The sequence below is a fragment of the Pelecanus crispus genome, chromosome 11, assembly GCF_030463565.1.
Source record: "Pelecanus crispus isolate bPelCri1 chromosome 11, bPelCri1.pri, whole genome shotgun sequence".
Taxonomy (NCBI): domain Eukaryota; kingdom Metazoa; phylum Chordata; class Aves; order Pelecaniformes; family Pelecanidae; genus Pelecanus; species Pelecanus crispus.
This window is the reverse complement of record NC_134653.1, coordinates 32,182,417-32,197,081: the sequence shown is the minus strand read 5'-3', so window position 1 is coordinate 32,197,081 and position 14,665 is coordinate 32,182,417. Positions and strand designations below refer to the sequence as shown.

The 14,665-nt window shown below is 44.5% G+C and overlaps 1 protein-coding gene across 1 annotated transcript; it reads right to left on the bottom strand.

Annotated features, from left to right (window-relative positions):
• Positions 1-880: 880 nt before the first annotated feature.
• Positions 881-12,444, bottom strand: RHOF (ras homolog family member F, filopodia associated). Its single transcript, XM_075718426.1, has 5 exons — positions 12,280-12,444; positions 12,061-12,148; positions 4,930-5,039; positions 4,044-4,178; positions 881-1,946 (listed from the first exon to the last, which is right to left on the bottom strand). The coding sequence occupies exons 1-5, from the start codon at positions 12,442-12,444 to the stop codon at positions 1,782-1,784; spliced, it is 663 nt and encodes a 220-aa protein (XP_075574541.1). The 3' UTR covers positions 881-1,781.
• Positions 12,445-14,665: the final 2,221 nt, after the last annotated feature.

Here is a 14,665-nt window from a genome sequence, read left to right as displayed (position 1 = left end):
AATAATGCCGGAACCTGCTGGATCTGAGCACTGGATGTGGTTCTCCAGGGGTGGGGAGGTCTGCACGTGGTGAGTAGCTTGAGTTCTGCAGCGTGAGAAACTCAGATTTAAAAAGCAAGAAAGATTTCTGCTGAGGAGCTGAGGGTAAACGTTGCAACTTCCTGCACGTTGATCTTTCAGTTTCGTACTGGGTAAGGTGATGGGTGGTTCTGTGTCTTTTACTGACAAATGTCTTCTTGAGGAGAAAGGGCTGCACAATTCTTCAAGATTTTTCTGTAGTCAAAGATGGGCACAAACTTGTAATGTTTTTGGTTTGGTTTTTTTTTTTTTTTTTAGGTTTCCATTTTAAGCTCATAGGGATTCTCAAACCTTAATTAAATCAAAACAAGTTAGGGGAAGGGGAAAAAAAAAAAAAGTATGATTTCAAGGATCAAGATATCTTTACCCTGCAGGTAAAATAATAATGATGGCTTGCTCCAAGAGTGTTTTTCACCAGCTGGTCATGTAACCAACAGAGAATACAGCTGCACGAACTCTGTATGATGTACAGTTACCAGGCTCTTCCTGCAGTGTTTGTCTAACAGACTCCTGGCACGCACCGTCCAAGCCTTTTGGCAAAAGGTTGTGTCTTGTTAGCGTTATGCAAGTCCTATGTATTCTCCCTGAGGATGGGCTGTAGTTTGCCTTATACAGAAAGCTTTCAGCAACACGTGTACTGCAGAAACCTCCTTCCCTGTCAAGGGTTTGGTTTATGATAGCTACAAAGCAGTGATGGCTCCTGAAATCCGAGATCTCACTGCATGAGGATGTGCAAAAGAGCTAGAGGTGCGAGGCACGTATACTAGGTTGTGCAGCGGGAGCATCCCTCATCCTTAAACAGGCAACTGACATCTTCGTCACAAAGGGGAAAATTTTAATTTAGCAGTGGAGATGATTTCATCAGTTAACAAACATGAGTTAAGTATTTCCCCTAGCATGCACCAGTATTTGCATCTGTCATGTATTAAATAAGCTAAGTAAGTTTACTGTAAAACTGACTTCACATTACACACAGTAGCTGCCTGGAGTACTTCTAACTTTGAGTGCTGTAAATTATTCTCCATGATATTCCATATCTGAATTGGAGCAACCGATGTTGTACTTCCACTGATAAATATTACTTTCTGTTACAGCAGCAGACCTTGCAAGGAGAGCTCTAAAGGAGCAGCTCTGCAAAGCTGGCCCAGTGGTACAGGGGCAGTAGTGGATACTCTCTCTGCGCACTCTGGAGGCAGCTGGAGGCTAACTGCCTCCAAGTAAATTAATTTGAAAATGCTAAGACAGAACTTAATTTCTGTCTCTTCAAAGGTGCCCAATAAGCTGCTCTAACATCACTTCTAAAAGATGTAGCTTTTCTGCTTGAAAAAGACAGTAAATCGGAGCTATAACATGCCACAAGTACTTTGCAAAGGAAAAAACCCGCACTAATTAAGTCATATAGTAGTAGTCACTCTTCGTTGCAATTTAAATAGTGAGTCCGAGACCTGACTGGTGGTCACTTGCAGTTAGGAGCAAAAGCCAGGTGGACAAAGGCATGCAGCGCTGGTTAACCTTGATAAAGAGCTTTGAAAACTTTGTGAGAACATTGCAACAAAAGTGCAAAAATACTAAAAATAACTAACACTTGAAAATAAAAATTATTTTAGGAATACAAATATGTAATTGAAAAAGAAGTCTTTATACTGTTTTTAAAATCTGAATTGCTTTGCTCTCATGCAGTCAATGCCCTCTTGCAGTCCAGATCACGACACTGAGCACACTCTCCGTTTCTTTCGGCGCTTGGCTTTTTTGATGGCATTCAGTGCAATGGTGGTTGCTTCTTTAAAAACATTTTCTATGTTTTCACGACATTTTGCTGAGCACTCCAGATAGATTTCTGCATTAATCTGCTGACAAGCTGTTTCACCCTGGAAAGAACGGAAGGTAAGAAAAGATGTAAACCCAATGTATGAGAGAAGGAAAGTGAGATGGGAAAGGGAATTATTTTGTACATCTTTGTATTATGAGGTCAGGAAGAAAGAAGCTGCCTCTGAGTATAGTGCTAGAGTGTAAGTGGCATTGGTAATAAACTGAGGCACTGTGAAATAAAATAGGTTGTTTTTTTTTTTTTTTCTCTATGCCTGGCCTAACAGTTTCAGTGCATTAGAGACTCTAAGATGCTAACTACTGACAGTGTAAAAATATGCTCACTATTAAATTTGTTCAGAAGAAATGCTGAGGTAGATAATCAAGAGAGGATAAGATGTCTACACAAGGATGCTTTTTTCAGGCCTGACCTTAACTATTACATGATGTCACCTTTAGTGTTGACTTTTGCTTTGGAGTATCACAACGGCTCAGCCGAAATCCTCGTATCCACAAATGGGTGTCTGCGTTTCTCAACTTCACTCAAATGCATGCAATGGGAACGGACTAAACATTTGCATGCAATCCTGGCTGCCTGAAATCACTACAGACAAAACACAGCAATTTCTTACTTTGCTTGTGATCCTTTTATTGTCATTGCAGAGTCAGCCCCCAGTTTTGAATGCTTTTGAGTCCTGGAGTGTGAATTCCAGTCTACAACCCACAGCTCACAAACTGCATTTATTCATTGTAAGCCCTGGGAGTGGGGTCACTTGAGCACTCAGGCTTCTATAGGGGGATTTTTCTTCAGCCTATTTAAGTGAAGTTTGTCTCCTTCCAGTTGTTTGCAAGCTGCAGTACTGGCAGATACTGTTCAGCTCCTCTGTGCCTGGCATCGGGAAGCATCATGTCGTGTGACTGAAGATGCCATCAGCTGTAAAAGACTGAGGTAGTGTATATTTAAGGGGAGAAAAACCAAGTGGGAGGGCTCGCATAGGAGACAAAATTTGTACATCATACGGGCCCTGGAATTTAATTGCGTGAGGCCTCAGCAGACTCCCTGAACCTCATCTGTGAGAGTGATGAAGGCAGTTATTAATGCAAATGAAGGACAATCTGCAGCTGTTCACAGAGCGACAGGATGGGCATCTCGTCTTGTGCACAAGGAAGACAAGCTAAAAATCTCGGTGTGGTTTAGTGGTGATACAGTTGCAGTTTCTTTTCATGCTGTTTAGAAAAAGGAATGATTCATTCAAGGTCTTAGTGCACTTAACCTTGTTCCCTGGACTTGTGTCTCAAACAGTTTGAAAGCTGCTGTTCTTGCTCTGAGATGAGAGGAGAAAGGATGGCTTTGTATGTAGTTAAAAAAAAAAAAAAAAAAAAAGTGGGAGACCAGAGCAGAAAGGTCTTGTGTGACATGGGACAAGCTGTTCCACCACCGACTGTTTCTTGTGTACCTAGGACAGCTATGCCGGTGTTGTAACACTACTTGTAAGTCTCACTGCTTTGTAATACTTAAATTGAAAACCCTTGATAATATGTAATTTTTTTAAGATTACTTTAGAGACTTCAAAGAAAGGTCTCTTATGTTAGCAAAAACATCTGCAAGGCTTCTCTATTGTCCTTGAAAGGATTTATTTTTAAATAGGGTTTGCAAAACACATTTTTTCCAGAATGGTCAGTATTTTTAATCCTGTAATGTGTGTCCTAGCATCTCCAGCCTTTTTCACAATCCTGATCAAAGTACCAGTGATGGGAGCAATGTATCCTAATAAAAATTATGAAGGGAGTCCAACAAACTTGTTGAGGCTTACAAATTTGTAACAGTAATAACCCAGCTGTGAAAGGAAACAAGAATGAGCTGTAATGAGCCTAGAAGGTGGAGCTAGTAGTTTCCTTTCAGACACCTCAACATACGCAAAATGCTCTTCAAATTTCTCCTTGCTTTCGTACTAAAAATGGGTGGCAATTTGGCCACTTCCAAAAAGGACTTACAGAAACCCCTGTTAGTGCTGACTGTCAGTAATTTCTTTATCTGGATACTGCGATCACCTAATTTTGGAGTATCTGTGATTGCACTCGTGAGCAATGATGCCACTGAAGTAAGTGTGCTTTCTCTCTTGCAAAGAGGACACCACTTTAAATGCACGTGTATTCACCTGGTTGTAAGTAATGGGTTCCTGCTTAGAAGCCCTGAGCTTGCGCAACTGTTCTTTGTCTTTCCGAAGGTCTGTCTTGCAGCCGATCAGTACGAGCGGGACACCTCGGCAGAAGTGATTCACTTCAGGATACCACTGTTGGTAGGAAAACAACTTTTACATCTGGCTTACTCCCCTCCCCCCCCAAATCAAAACAATAAAGCCAAGGCACAGAACCAGCATTTAATATATCCTGCATTTTCAGCATTTTGAAAGCCATTAATGTAGCGGTAGGGGCCCAAAGTGCACTACTTACATTACAGAAACATTGGAGTCCTACCCAAAGTCAGTTGCTTTATAACGTCTGCTGCTATGCCAAAGCACTTACTTCACATCTGTTTAAATTCAGAAGAGCTCCTCTAAAGTCATATTTAAGAGCAGAATTGGGACCAAGTCTTGCTTTGTTTTGCTGGTGCTATGTACAGGAACGCTAACTTCTGCTTTGGAGCATTACAGAAATCCTCGTACAGACAAGTGGTTGCTTTCATGTCTCGACCCTGTAGTTACATATGCATGTGATGGAAGTAGACTTGAATCTTAAATGCCTGTGTGCAATCTTGGTCGTGTGACATCGCTACAGATAAAGGAGTGATTTCACTGCTGGTTTGTGATCTTTTTAGCGTACTGTGGAGTCAACCCCAACTCTGAGCACTTAGAAGCCTTGGAGAGGTGAACTCCAGGTCTAAGGTCTGTGACCTGCAGCTCAGTGCACGATGAGTGATCTGTGCATCTACACGCCCAGGGTACGAGACACTAAAAGCATCGGCTTTTTTAATCTGACATCCTGCTGTGTATCAGGCACATGTAATTCATTTAAAAGGTTGAAGCAATTATGAAAGCTTCTTACCTTAGCGGTTACATTATCATAGCTAGTGGGGTTCATGACATCGTAACAAATTAATACGACGTTTGTGTTCTGGTAAGAAAGCGGTCGTAGCCGATCGTAGTCCTCCTGCCCTGAAACACAGAATGTTTTGGATAAAAGAAATCTCTTTCTTTAACAAGCAGTATGATGGGAATACATAAAGATAAAGAGACTTGAGATCAAGAACAATGGTACTATAATTGCATAGACTGAAAGTTTTCCATACTTGTAAAATTCCTTCCCTTCAATGCAGGAGATTCTTCACTGACAAAACCAATGCTTCAGAATATAAAATGTGTCCTTGGCAAGTTTTAATAAAAAGCCTGCTTTGTCCAACTGCTAAGTACTTAGAAGCAGTTCTAATTGCCGATTGCCAAGTTGTTGCTTACAAGCAAAATCAGCGAGAGGAATTTGACAGTTACCAATTAAAAGATTTGCAATTTGGCAGTGGTTCTGTTCTCCCAAATACGTTTGCACATGTGATGCTGTGAGGAGAAGAAACGCCGTATTTACTAGATGCGAATGCTGAAGTAAAAATCTCAGTGGCAAACTTGCTTTTCCCAGCCCAGTGAGCTGAGAAGAAGCAGCGATCAGCACACTGTGCCTTTAGCACCGCTGCTCACTGTAGCAGCACGCATGTGATTTTACAAGACATGCTGCAATACGAGCCAGGCTTAAGTGGTCTTTGAAGCAGGACTCCACAGCAGATCTTAGGGATGCTGCTGAATTCTGGAAAAGCAGGGGATTTGTCATACTTCTGATTAGGGATATTCTAGCACGTGATCTGACAAGAGGAAGCTAATTTGCTTCCGACCTGTACTCTTTCCCTTGCTGTACATATGACTTAGCAGTAATCGCCGTGCTGGGGTCTGAAGGTGTCTTGCTTTGACAGATTAAGTTCAAGAAAGCAGTGATTACCAGATATAGTTGGCAGGTCAGGAAAAAAACCCAGTCTTTTTCATTTGAGATTTTTTCAGAGACTTAATATGGAAGAAACCGTGATTTAAGTGGTCTATAGAAGATCTATTTGCCACCTGAATGCTGCCCCTGGAATCAGGTACATCTGTGTGATGCACCAAATGTCCAAAATGAGAACTGGGACTGCCATTCCTTCCCACAATCACCACAATGTACACACACAGCCCAGAAACTGCCCTACAGGGAAGTTACACAGCTCAAATATTTGTGTTGATATTTCAAATAAAGGAATTCAAATAAAGGAAAATTTTGGCATGCCCCAACTTTACACCGATTATTCCTGCCCTGGTACCTGGCTCAGTCCCAAGTCACACACTCATCACTCGAGCCAACATGCTTGTCTCCAGCTGCAATCTGAAGAATTGCAGATACCAGAAGGCCAATAATTCTACAATACTTTGCCTTCCTCCTTAATTTAAATGATGGATTGAGATACATGTGATTACAAGGCAATCCCTGCTGGATAAGCCATTATTCAGTTTGCCTGAGATGTTTGTAAAATGGGAATCTTAGGTTTAGACCACTCTGTATTTGAGCTCCTGCAAGAGCAGCATGCTCCATGGGCGAGGTGCACAACAAAGTATCGATCCCTCAAAGTTTACTATAGAAATAATAGACAATTGACAAAATTCTGCATGTTTGTATAAACATTCACAGCAAAGACTGTACTGCTTAGCCCTTCTTATTCTCCCAAATTCACCTACTTGTTTGCAACCGATTTACTATTTTGTTGCTGAGATAAGCCTCTAAATGCATTAAATGCAGCCGGTGCCAAACTTTTTTTTTTTCTCTTAACTTCCTCTAGTGTTATGTGCTGTGTATGATTTTCCCTGTTCAGGTTAATGCCTCTGAGCTTCTACCAATGTAGCTTGTAAAATCAAAAGGCCCTCCAAGTTATTGCTGGCAATCTGTGCGGCAGACAGGACTGTCCCCTTGCAAGAAATGTGTTCGTTTGCTTGGAATCGGAACATACAGCTAAAACCATACTCCCCTGGATGAGATAACAGAATAGGTGTCTTCAGTGATGTGACACAAATATGCTGTATTGCAAATCAAAACCTATAGATATGCCCCAGGGAACTGCGCCTTCATCTTCAAAACCAGCTGTGCAGTTATGGTTTTTTTTAAGCAAACTGAAAAAATAAATGCATGAGAAAATGCTGCTGTATAAAATGTGGCTCCGTGCATATTTGGAATTTCAAATACAGAGCACAGAACAAGGTATAGCGCAGAGGCCACAGGGGGAAGGTTAGATGGTAATTGCTTAACTTGTATTATGGTTGGATGATTGCAGCACTCACTTGGAAGGAGAGGAAGCTATTCTTTAAGAGCACAGACGCAGTTCTTCAGTTGCCGAGGATATAACAGGACCCAGATCAAGCTGTGTCTAAACATCGACATCCCTCTCACTGAAGACAATCCCTTTCACCCCCTGTCCTTAAGTGCTGCTGCTGAAATGCAAGAAAGGGCCTGGGAGACTTTTTCTCTGTAAAGCTGCTCAGTCTGTGGTCAGAGCTAATTTGGCACAGATTGAGGTCTTCTAGTAGAAGAGTTTTAAAATGAAAGAACAGGGCTGAACCTAAGAAGTAACTGAATGTATATGCAACCCCCCCCCCCCGCATGTGCTTCCTCAAGCACAGGTAGCTGTTTTCTTTCCCCAGTTAACAAAAAGCGTGCTGTGGAAGAATCAGTCAAATATATGCCTACGTGTGAGCATATCTGTGACTCTCCTCTGCCTTCCTCAATTCATTGTAGCATCAGAGACCCTGTTTGTTTTGTTTGTTTTTTTTTTTAAAGAAAAAACTCCGTCCATCTGAATTCACCTAAAATCTGCTAATTCTTTGCAAAGATCACACTCCTGCATGCCTCTGTGATGTGCTGCGTAACCCACATCAGTGCAGTCAGGCCCCACAGCGGGGTGCAACCTCAGGTGACGGTTGAGGGTGAACAGGGGAAGAAGTGAAACCACAGGTCTTGGTCGCACATGCATGTTCACCTCTGTCTGCTCTTTCTCACCCCTTCACTACCTAAGAAGCGCCAGCCTGTGCGTTGCTCAGTCCATAAAGGAGCTCAGCACCCATTGACAGGAGAGGGTAAACGATAGAGCCAAGACTTGCCAGCCTAGGAATCTACCAGTACGTGTTGTCCTAACGTACAGCAGCGCTGTCCGTCGCCACCAACCACCAGCAGGTAAGGAAGAACGTAATCTCCTGCCACCCTGTCCAGACCAGCCGACCACTTCCTACGGATGGCCACGTGCTGTCTGTAATACGCCACACTCATGGTTTAGGATCAACATAGAACCGTGCGATGGCGAGCCCTCACACGCAGACAGAAATGCACCCAATTCTCTTTGATTTGTTATTCTGCAGGCTCCATGGGAATACCATGGTTATTAGCTTGCCAGCTATGTTTAAAAAAAAAAAATTGGGAAACAGACATTCTTGGCAAGAATAAAACCAGTAGAAGAGGCTACTTAGGGGGGTGGTGGGGGCACACTTCAATTAAAAAGTTGGGTGTTTTTTGTCTTCCTCAGGCACGCCCTCCCCTTCAAAGCTATGAAAAATTACTCTTGCATATACCCGCTTTTAAAATTTCTCTTAAGGCCTCAGACTGACGTGCATCTGTCATTACAGACCTGAAAAACCCCGCTGGAGGCTTTGCGTGTGCTTCCTGACAGTCAGAGCACGCACCCACAATGATGAGGCATTACTTCCTCCCCAGCCTTCCCCAGCCCAGCAGAGCTCTTTTCTTTGGTCTGAGAAAGTCCTGCACTGGACAGCATCAGAAATTGAACCCTGCGTGTGAACTGCAGCTAAAGCATCAATACTGCTCCCTTAGTATGTAAAAAATTACAGAGTTAATTTACCGCTCAATGCCTTTGCCTCTATCGAGCACAGCAAGAAATGGAAACTTTTAATTGAATAAGCAGCTGCAAAGCCTGTTTGCAAACGAGATGAGTGATATTACAAAGCCTTTATGCATTGCGTATGTATACCACCAACTTCCTGCAACAGCAAGAGGTGCCTCTGATGAGGAAGACAGGATAGCATAGTACAAAAGTCTCACAAAAAATTGTTATTCTAGCGTATTTTAGACTATCTCGTTAACTTCATTTGTTACCAAAATTCTTGACAAGAAAAAAAATACCTTTTGTAGCTTGAAATGTTTGATTCTTAGGCACTTTCTTTGTGTCCTTCAGTAAGGAGGACAAGCTCAAAGTCTCAAGCTGCACAGGACTTGACAATACAAAGAATCCTTCTTAACTTTAAACAGCCCACGGAGCTGAACCTGTCCTTTACCTTCCCATGATGCTGAAGTACATGCAGTTCTACTTAGTGTTGCTCTTAGCAAGATCCTAAAAATAGTCCTTTCTGCACTGGGTGCATCATGAAGATCCAGTGACACTTTTTAGAAGAACAGCTTTGCCTTCTCCTCCCCTACACTGCTGCATGGCACTAAGCTGAAGCCCTTCACCTCAGAATGGTTTTACATCCTTTTGATCCCATTTAAATGATTTTATGATAATCTGAATGATTTGGGAACCTTTCAGACTGAGAAGCAAAACACAAGCGTAAAGCTGTCTTAGGATTTTAGAGAAGAGCAAGAACAACTCAAGCAGTCCAGTAAGTCAGAAGATGATTCATAAAATACGGCAATGTGTTGCGCTGTACTTCCAGTAATAAGTTGTATGTTTAGACTCCTCTTTAAGCTGCAATTGCTGCTGTACACCCACCCCAGAGCATCATCACCCAGCTGAGAGAGGAATTTAATGAGCTGCTGCTGCATGATAGGATGGAAGCAAGTCAACATAGTGAAACACCGATTCCAAAACTGCATCTCTCATGCCGCATCCACATGGCAGAGGGACAGGAGCTCTCTTGTTTCCTGAACTGGACACTCCCCTTGCTCTTCTCTTACTGCACTACTTGAACTTAGAGGACAGGACACAACTCTTGGTCGTAGTCTAACCCTTAAGGAACTCAGTATCAGTTTTGTATTATTAAAAACAGGATGGGATTAAAATGTGTGCTCAAGTGAGTTCTTCCTCTAGCACAACTTCCAGCTTCAGAAAGAGGATGAAAAGCTGCTTGAATTACAGATTATGACACAGATCTGTAACACAAAACTATGTGAGCAGCTTTAAAACAGAAGCAAAACTCAAGTCTTTCCCCCTCCCAAGCAAATGTGTTAACCAAGGTGGCAATGTCCTCCCTTTCTTTGCACCTGATCATCTTGATATGTCTCATGCAAAGCAAAAGAAATTTAACAGGAAGGAAGCAGACAGCAGCCTCTAGCAACTGGTAGCCTGGTGACCATGACACTGTTTTGGGAGGTGTGACATGTCCAGTTTCAAGGTTTCCAGATAAGAGATGGAAAGCAATTCTCTTTCATGGCAAAGAGCTCTGCCAGCTAGGCAACGATGGCATCTCCACTTCCCAAAGTGTCTTAGGAGACACAAAATACACCCCGCTCTGTTCTTCAATGGGGCAATGCTTTGATCCAAGACAGTATTTATAGCTGTGAAATAAACATGGAAGGGTAGACACTTTCTGCTAAAGTTACATGCCTGAACAAGGAAACGGGGTTAAGACAAGCCACCAGCGCCGGGTTCAGCGAGCATGCTCTGGGCTGCTGGTGGCCGTAGGTCTTGCACAGAGCTGAACCCCCTGCGTGACACGAGGAGCTGGGCACTTATGTCAGGCTTGCAAGAGTTTAGTGCTGCAATACTGAACTTGCCCTACCTACCACTATTTCTGGTTCCAGCCCATGTTCCTTAAAGCCTGGAAGAGACTCCAAAGGCAAATGCTGGAAGCTACAGCACGGTGATTTTAAATGAGAGTCGGCCAAATATCAAGAACTGTGTGACAGGCAAAAATTCCACACTGACAGCAAACAAATATAAAAACTTGACAAGTTCGCTGGGGCAAGTTCTTTGTGCCAACACACTACATAAAGGAAAGCTCTCTTTGCTTGCTCACACTAGATTTCAGCCCTTCTCTTTTCCTTCAAGACTGAAACACAAAAGCCTTGCCATTCAGTAGAAGCTATGTTATCCAAATCACTCGACTTGAGAACAGTGACACAAGAAGATGTATTGGCAAATTGGGTGCTCAGGATCTTACTATACTGCAGTAAAGATTAGCAATAAAATTCACTTTTAGATTAAAAACCTTTAAAATTACCTATTCAGATATCATGTACAGTATGCAAGAAGGTAAGTGTGTTTTATTACTATTCAAAAACCGAATATAGACCGAATTTGGTTCTTATTAGTCTTGGTGTAAATTTGGAACAACTTCACAGGCTTGAACTGAAACACAATTTACGCTGAGCTGAAACAGAGCACGTGTCAATTTTAGGGTTCATTTAGGAACACAGCTGGGTAACAAGAGTCTAGGAACTTTGAATGAAGTTGAACACAAACCATTTCACAAGTTCCTGAAATGAACCTGAACAAACTACCAGCATTTTCAAATAACTTTCACTGCTATGGCCTTTCAACACAAACCAGCCTTTTTCTCCTTCACTATTCGATCACACATGGCAGGAGATTAAAATATTTTTCTGGTTGACTGTATTGCACTTTGCATCTGGGAACTGAGTTTTAATACCTTCAGATATGTTTGCTATTTGATGCGATTTTATTAAGAAACTGGGTTGTTAAGATAATGAACGAGTCCGTGGCTAGAACTGCCGTAAGACAAGTGACCCTTTTTTTCCTGGAAGACACATTTATGCGAGCAACAGGTAATGGTGGTGGTTTTGTTTGTACTTTAATCTCTAGCAGTCTTAACTGCGATATTATGCTAAAAGTATGCTAGTAGAAAAGCAATTTGAAAACAGGTCCAGCTTTACAGCCTTCCAGTATCAGTCTGGTTTAAGCTGACACAACCAAAGCTGCTGGAACAGAAGAACGGGCAGGTTCACAGGAGCGGCATTTTACACCGGTAAAAAGCAGTTTCTGCTTATTTGTCTGAAATTACGAAAACCTGGGGGCTGGGTTTGGGCTCAGTCCCAGGCCGGTGCCCCAGCACAGTCCTATCCCGGTGGCCGCACAAAAACTGCCTCTCGCAGCTCTGGGGTCGGGAAAACAGAAAGCGTGTGTGGAAAAAAAACCCAAACCACCCTTACCTGCGGTGTCGTACAAATTGAGGGTGACCTCCTTTTTGCCCAAGGTAACGCTGGTGGTGTATTTCTCGAAGACGGACGGCGCGTATTGCTGCAAAGGGAGGGGAAGCGGTTCTAGCTAGGGGCAAGCAGCTCGCAGCCGGCCCCGGCCGCTCCGCCGGGCCGGCCCCGGCCCCTTCGCGCCCCGGCCAGGCCGGGCCCGGCGGCGGACCGCCCGCTCACCTCGGGGAAGGCGCCCTTGGCGTACACCATCAGCAGCGACGTCTTCCCGCAGCCGCCGTCCCCCACGATCACCACCTTCAGCTCCTTCTTGCCCGACGGGGCGGCCGCGCCGCCGCGGGAGCCCCCCGCCTCGCCCCCGGGCAGGGCCCCGTTCGCCTCCTCCATGGAGCGGAGCGGAGCGGAGCGCAGGAGCCGAGCGGCGCCGCCGGGACGCGGCTCCCCCCCGAGCGCCGCCGCCCTCTCCGGGCGCCCCGGGGCGGCCCCGCCGGGGATTGGCCGCGCTGCGGCCGCCGGCGCCTCAGGTGCCTCAGGGCCCCGCCCGGGGCCGCGCCGCCGCTGCCGCCTCAGCGAGCGGGAGCCGCGGGGCGGCGGGGGAGCCGCTCCGCGAAGCCCTGAGCCCCGGCGCGGGCGTGGGGCGCCCACGGCGTCGGCTCCTCACGGGCGTGCGGCTGCCCAGGGTCAGCCGCGGGGCCTCGGCTGCACCCTCGGCACCCCGTCAGGCCTTCTCCCCCCAGAACCCAGAAGGGCTGCGCGCCCCCGTCCTGGTGAGCGCCTCCGAGGCCTCCACCCACCCGGGCCCCGTCCCCTTCGCGCTTCCCATCGCCCCGCCATGTTGCCCGCGCTTGGGTGCTCGTTCCTGCAACGAACCCGAACAAACTACCAGCATTTTCAAATAACTTCCACAGCGTCCCCCACCCCCAGGCCTCATTTATGGCTCCGGGGAGCCCCTTTGGACCTCAGGCGCCATGAGGGTTCACCCCAAGTCACCAGCGGCCGAGGGGATGGCTTCCAGTCCAACCTCAATCTGCGGCGGCGGATCCCGGCCCTGATGGCCGAGGGGAGAGCGGGCAGCCGGTGCAGCGCCAGCCACGGCGGCGGGGAAGCAGAGACCCCCAGAGGTACCCCCAAAAACGCGTCTTGGTGCTGGCACTGGGAGTGGTGGTGCCTTGCTGCTTGTTTTCTCCTGTATTTATTGCTCAAGTAGGAACCGACAGCTCTGCTCATTGCTTATTCACCCAGTCCCAGCCATCCAAGGTGAGGTGCAATGAAAATAAACTGGAATGTTATATAAATATATATATATAAAAATTAATTGCAGAGATGTGGTGCCCCCAGGCACCTACCTGGTGGTGTTTTATACCGTGGAAGGCAGGGGATCACAAGAGCCAGATACATTTGGCTCCAATACACAGGTCAGGGGAGCGATGCTGAGTTTGTGACAGAGCTGCTCAGGTGCCAATCTACCAACATTCTGCACAAAAAATCGTGTTTCTTTCCTAGCAGGGATTAACAGTGCGCTCCATCTCGAATAAACCCTGTCAGTTCTTAAGAAATCAAAATTGACTCTAAAATTTTTGAAATACCACTTGTGGGAATAGCAACAAACCCCCATGGGCATGCTTGAGTGTAGCAAGATCATTTAATTCAACTAAGAAAAAAAAAAAAAAAAAAATCGCAACTCGGGGTTTTGCATTTTCTCCTGCACGGTTGTGTCACTAGATGGCCTTCCAGACCAAATGCAAACACGACTGCACTCCACATCTCTTTCAAGGAAGATCCTGCTTTGTGCAGAGGGCAAACAAGAAGCTAGACAAGGATATTTTGGCGATAGGGAGAGTGAGGGATGTATAAATACGCAACAAAGTGTCATAGAATTCAAATAATAATAATAAAAAGCAGCCAAATTCACATCTATTTGAAGCTAACCATTTTACTGAGGAAAAAGTTGATGCAAGCATGTAGAATACACAAGCTGTCAAAAATATGCTTTATGAACTACAATCTTATATATCTTATCTGGAACACAGTAAAAGCCATTAGCTCCTGTCGACTGTAATGGCTGAGGGCATTCCAGTATCGCACAGGAATGAATGGTCCAGGAAAGAATTGTTTTACCCTGAAATGATTTATTTGGACCTGGCTCAAAACCAGTGTCACACTACGTATGATACGATCAGCAGATAGGCTTAGTGTCTTCCTGTAACTGAGCACTATAATTCAGCATTTTTTTCCAAGTCAGTTATTGCCGTAAAAGTTTTTTTGGGGGTAAAAGTATTTTGTTGGTCATTGTTAGGTTGGTTTTTTGGGTTTTGTTTGTTTGGTTGGTTTTTTTGCAAGTCTCGCAAAACAATCTTTATATTTCTCACAGCTTTGTCTCCTTTTAAGTTTTATAGTTAAGGAAACTTTTTAGATTTGTACACCTTTAGATTCAGGACAAAACAATATAAAATGAATAGATTATAAAATCAACTGTAAACACTCCAAAGACTGTTTTCAAGTAATGGATGTTCTATTTGTAGTGAGTCAGCTTCGTATTGATGAAATATATCATTTCAGTGTCTCAGTTGCTTACTTTTAATTAATGGGTATGCAGTATTCTAGGCAT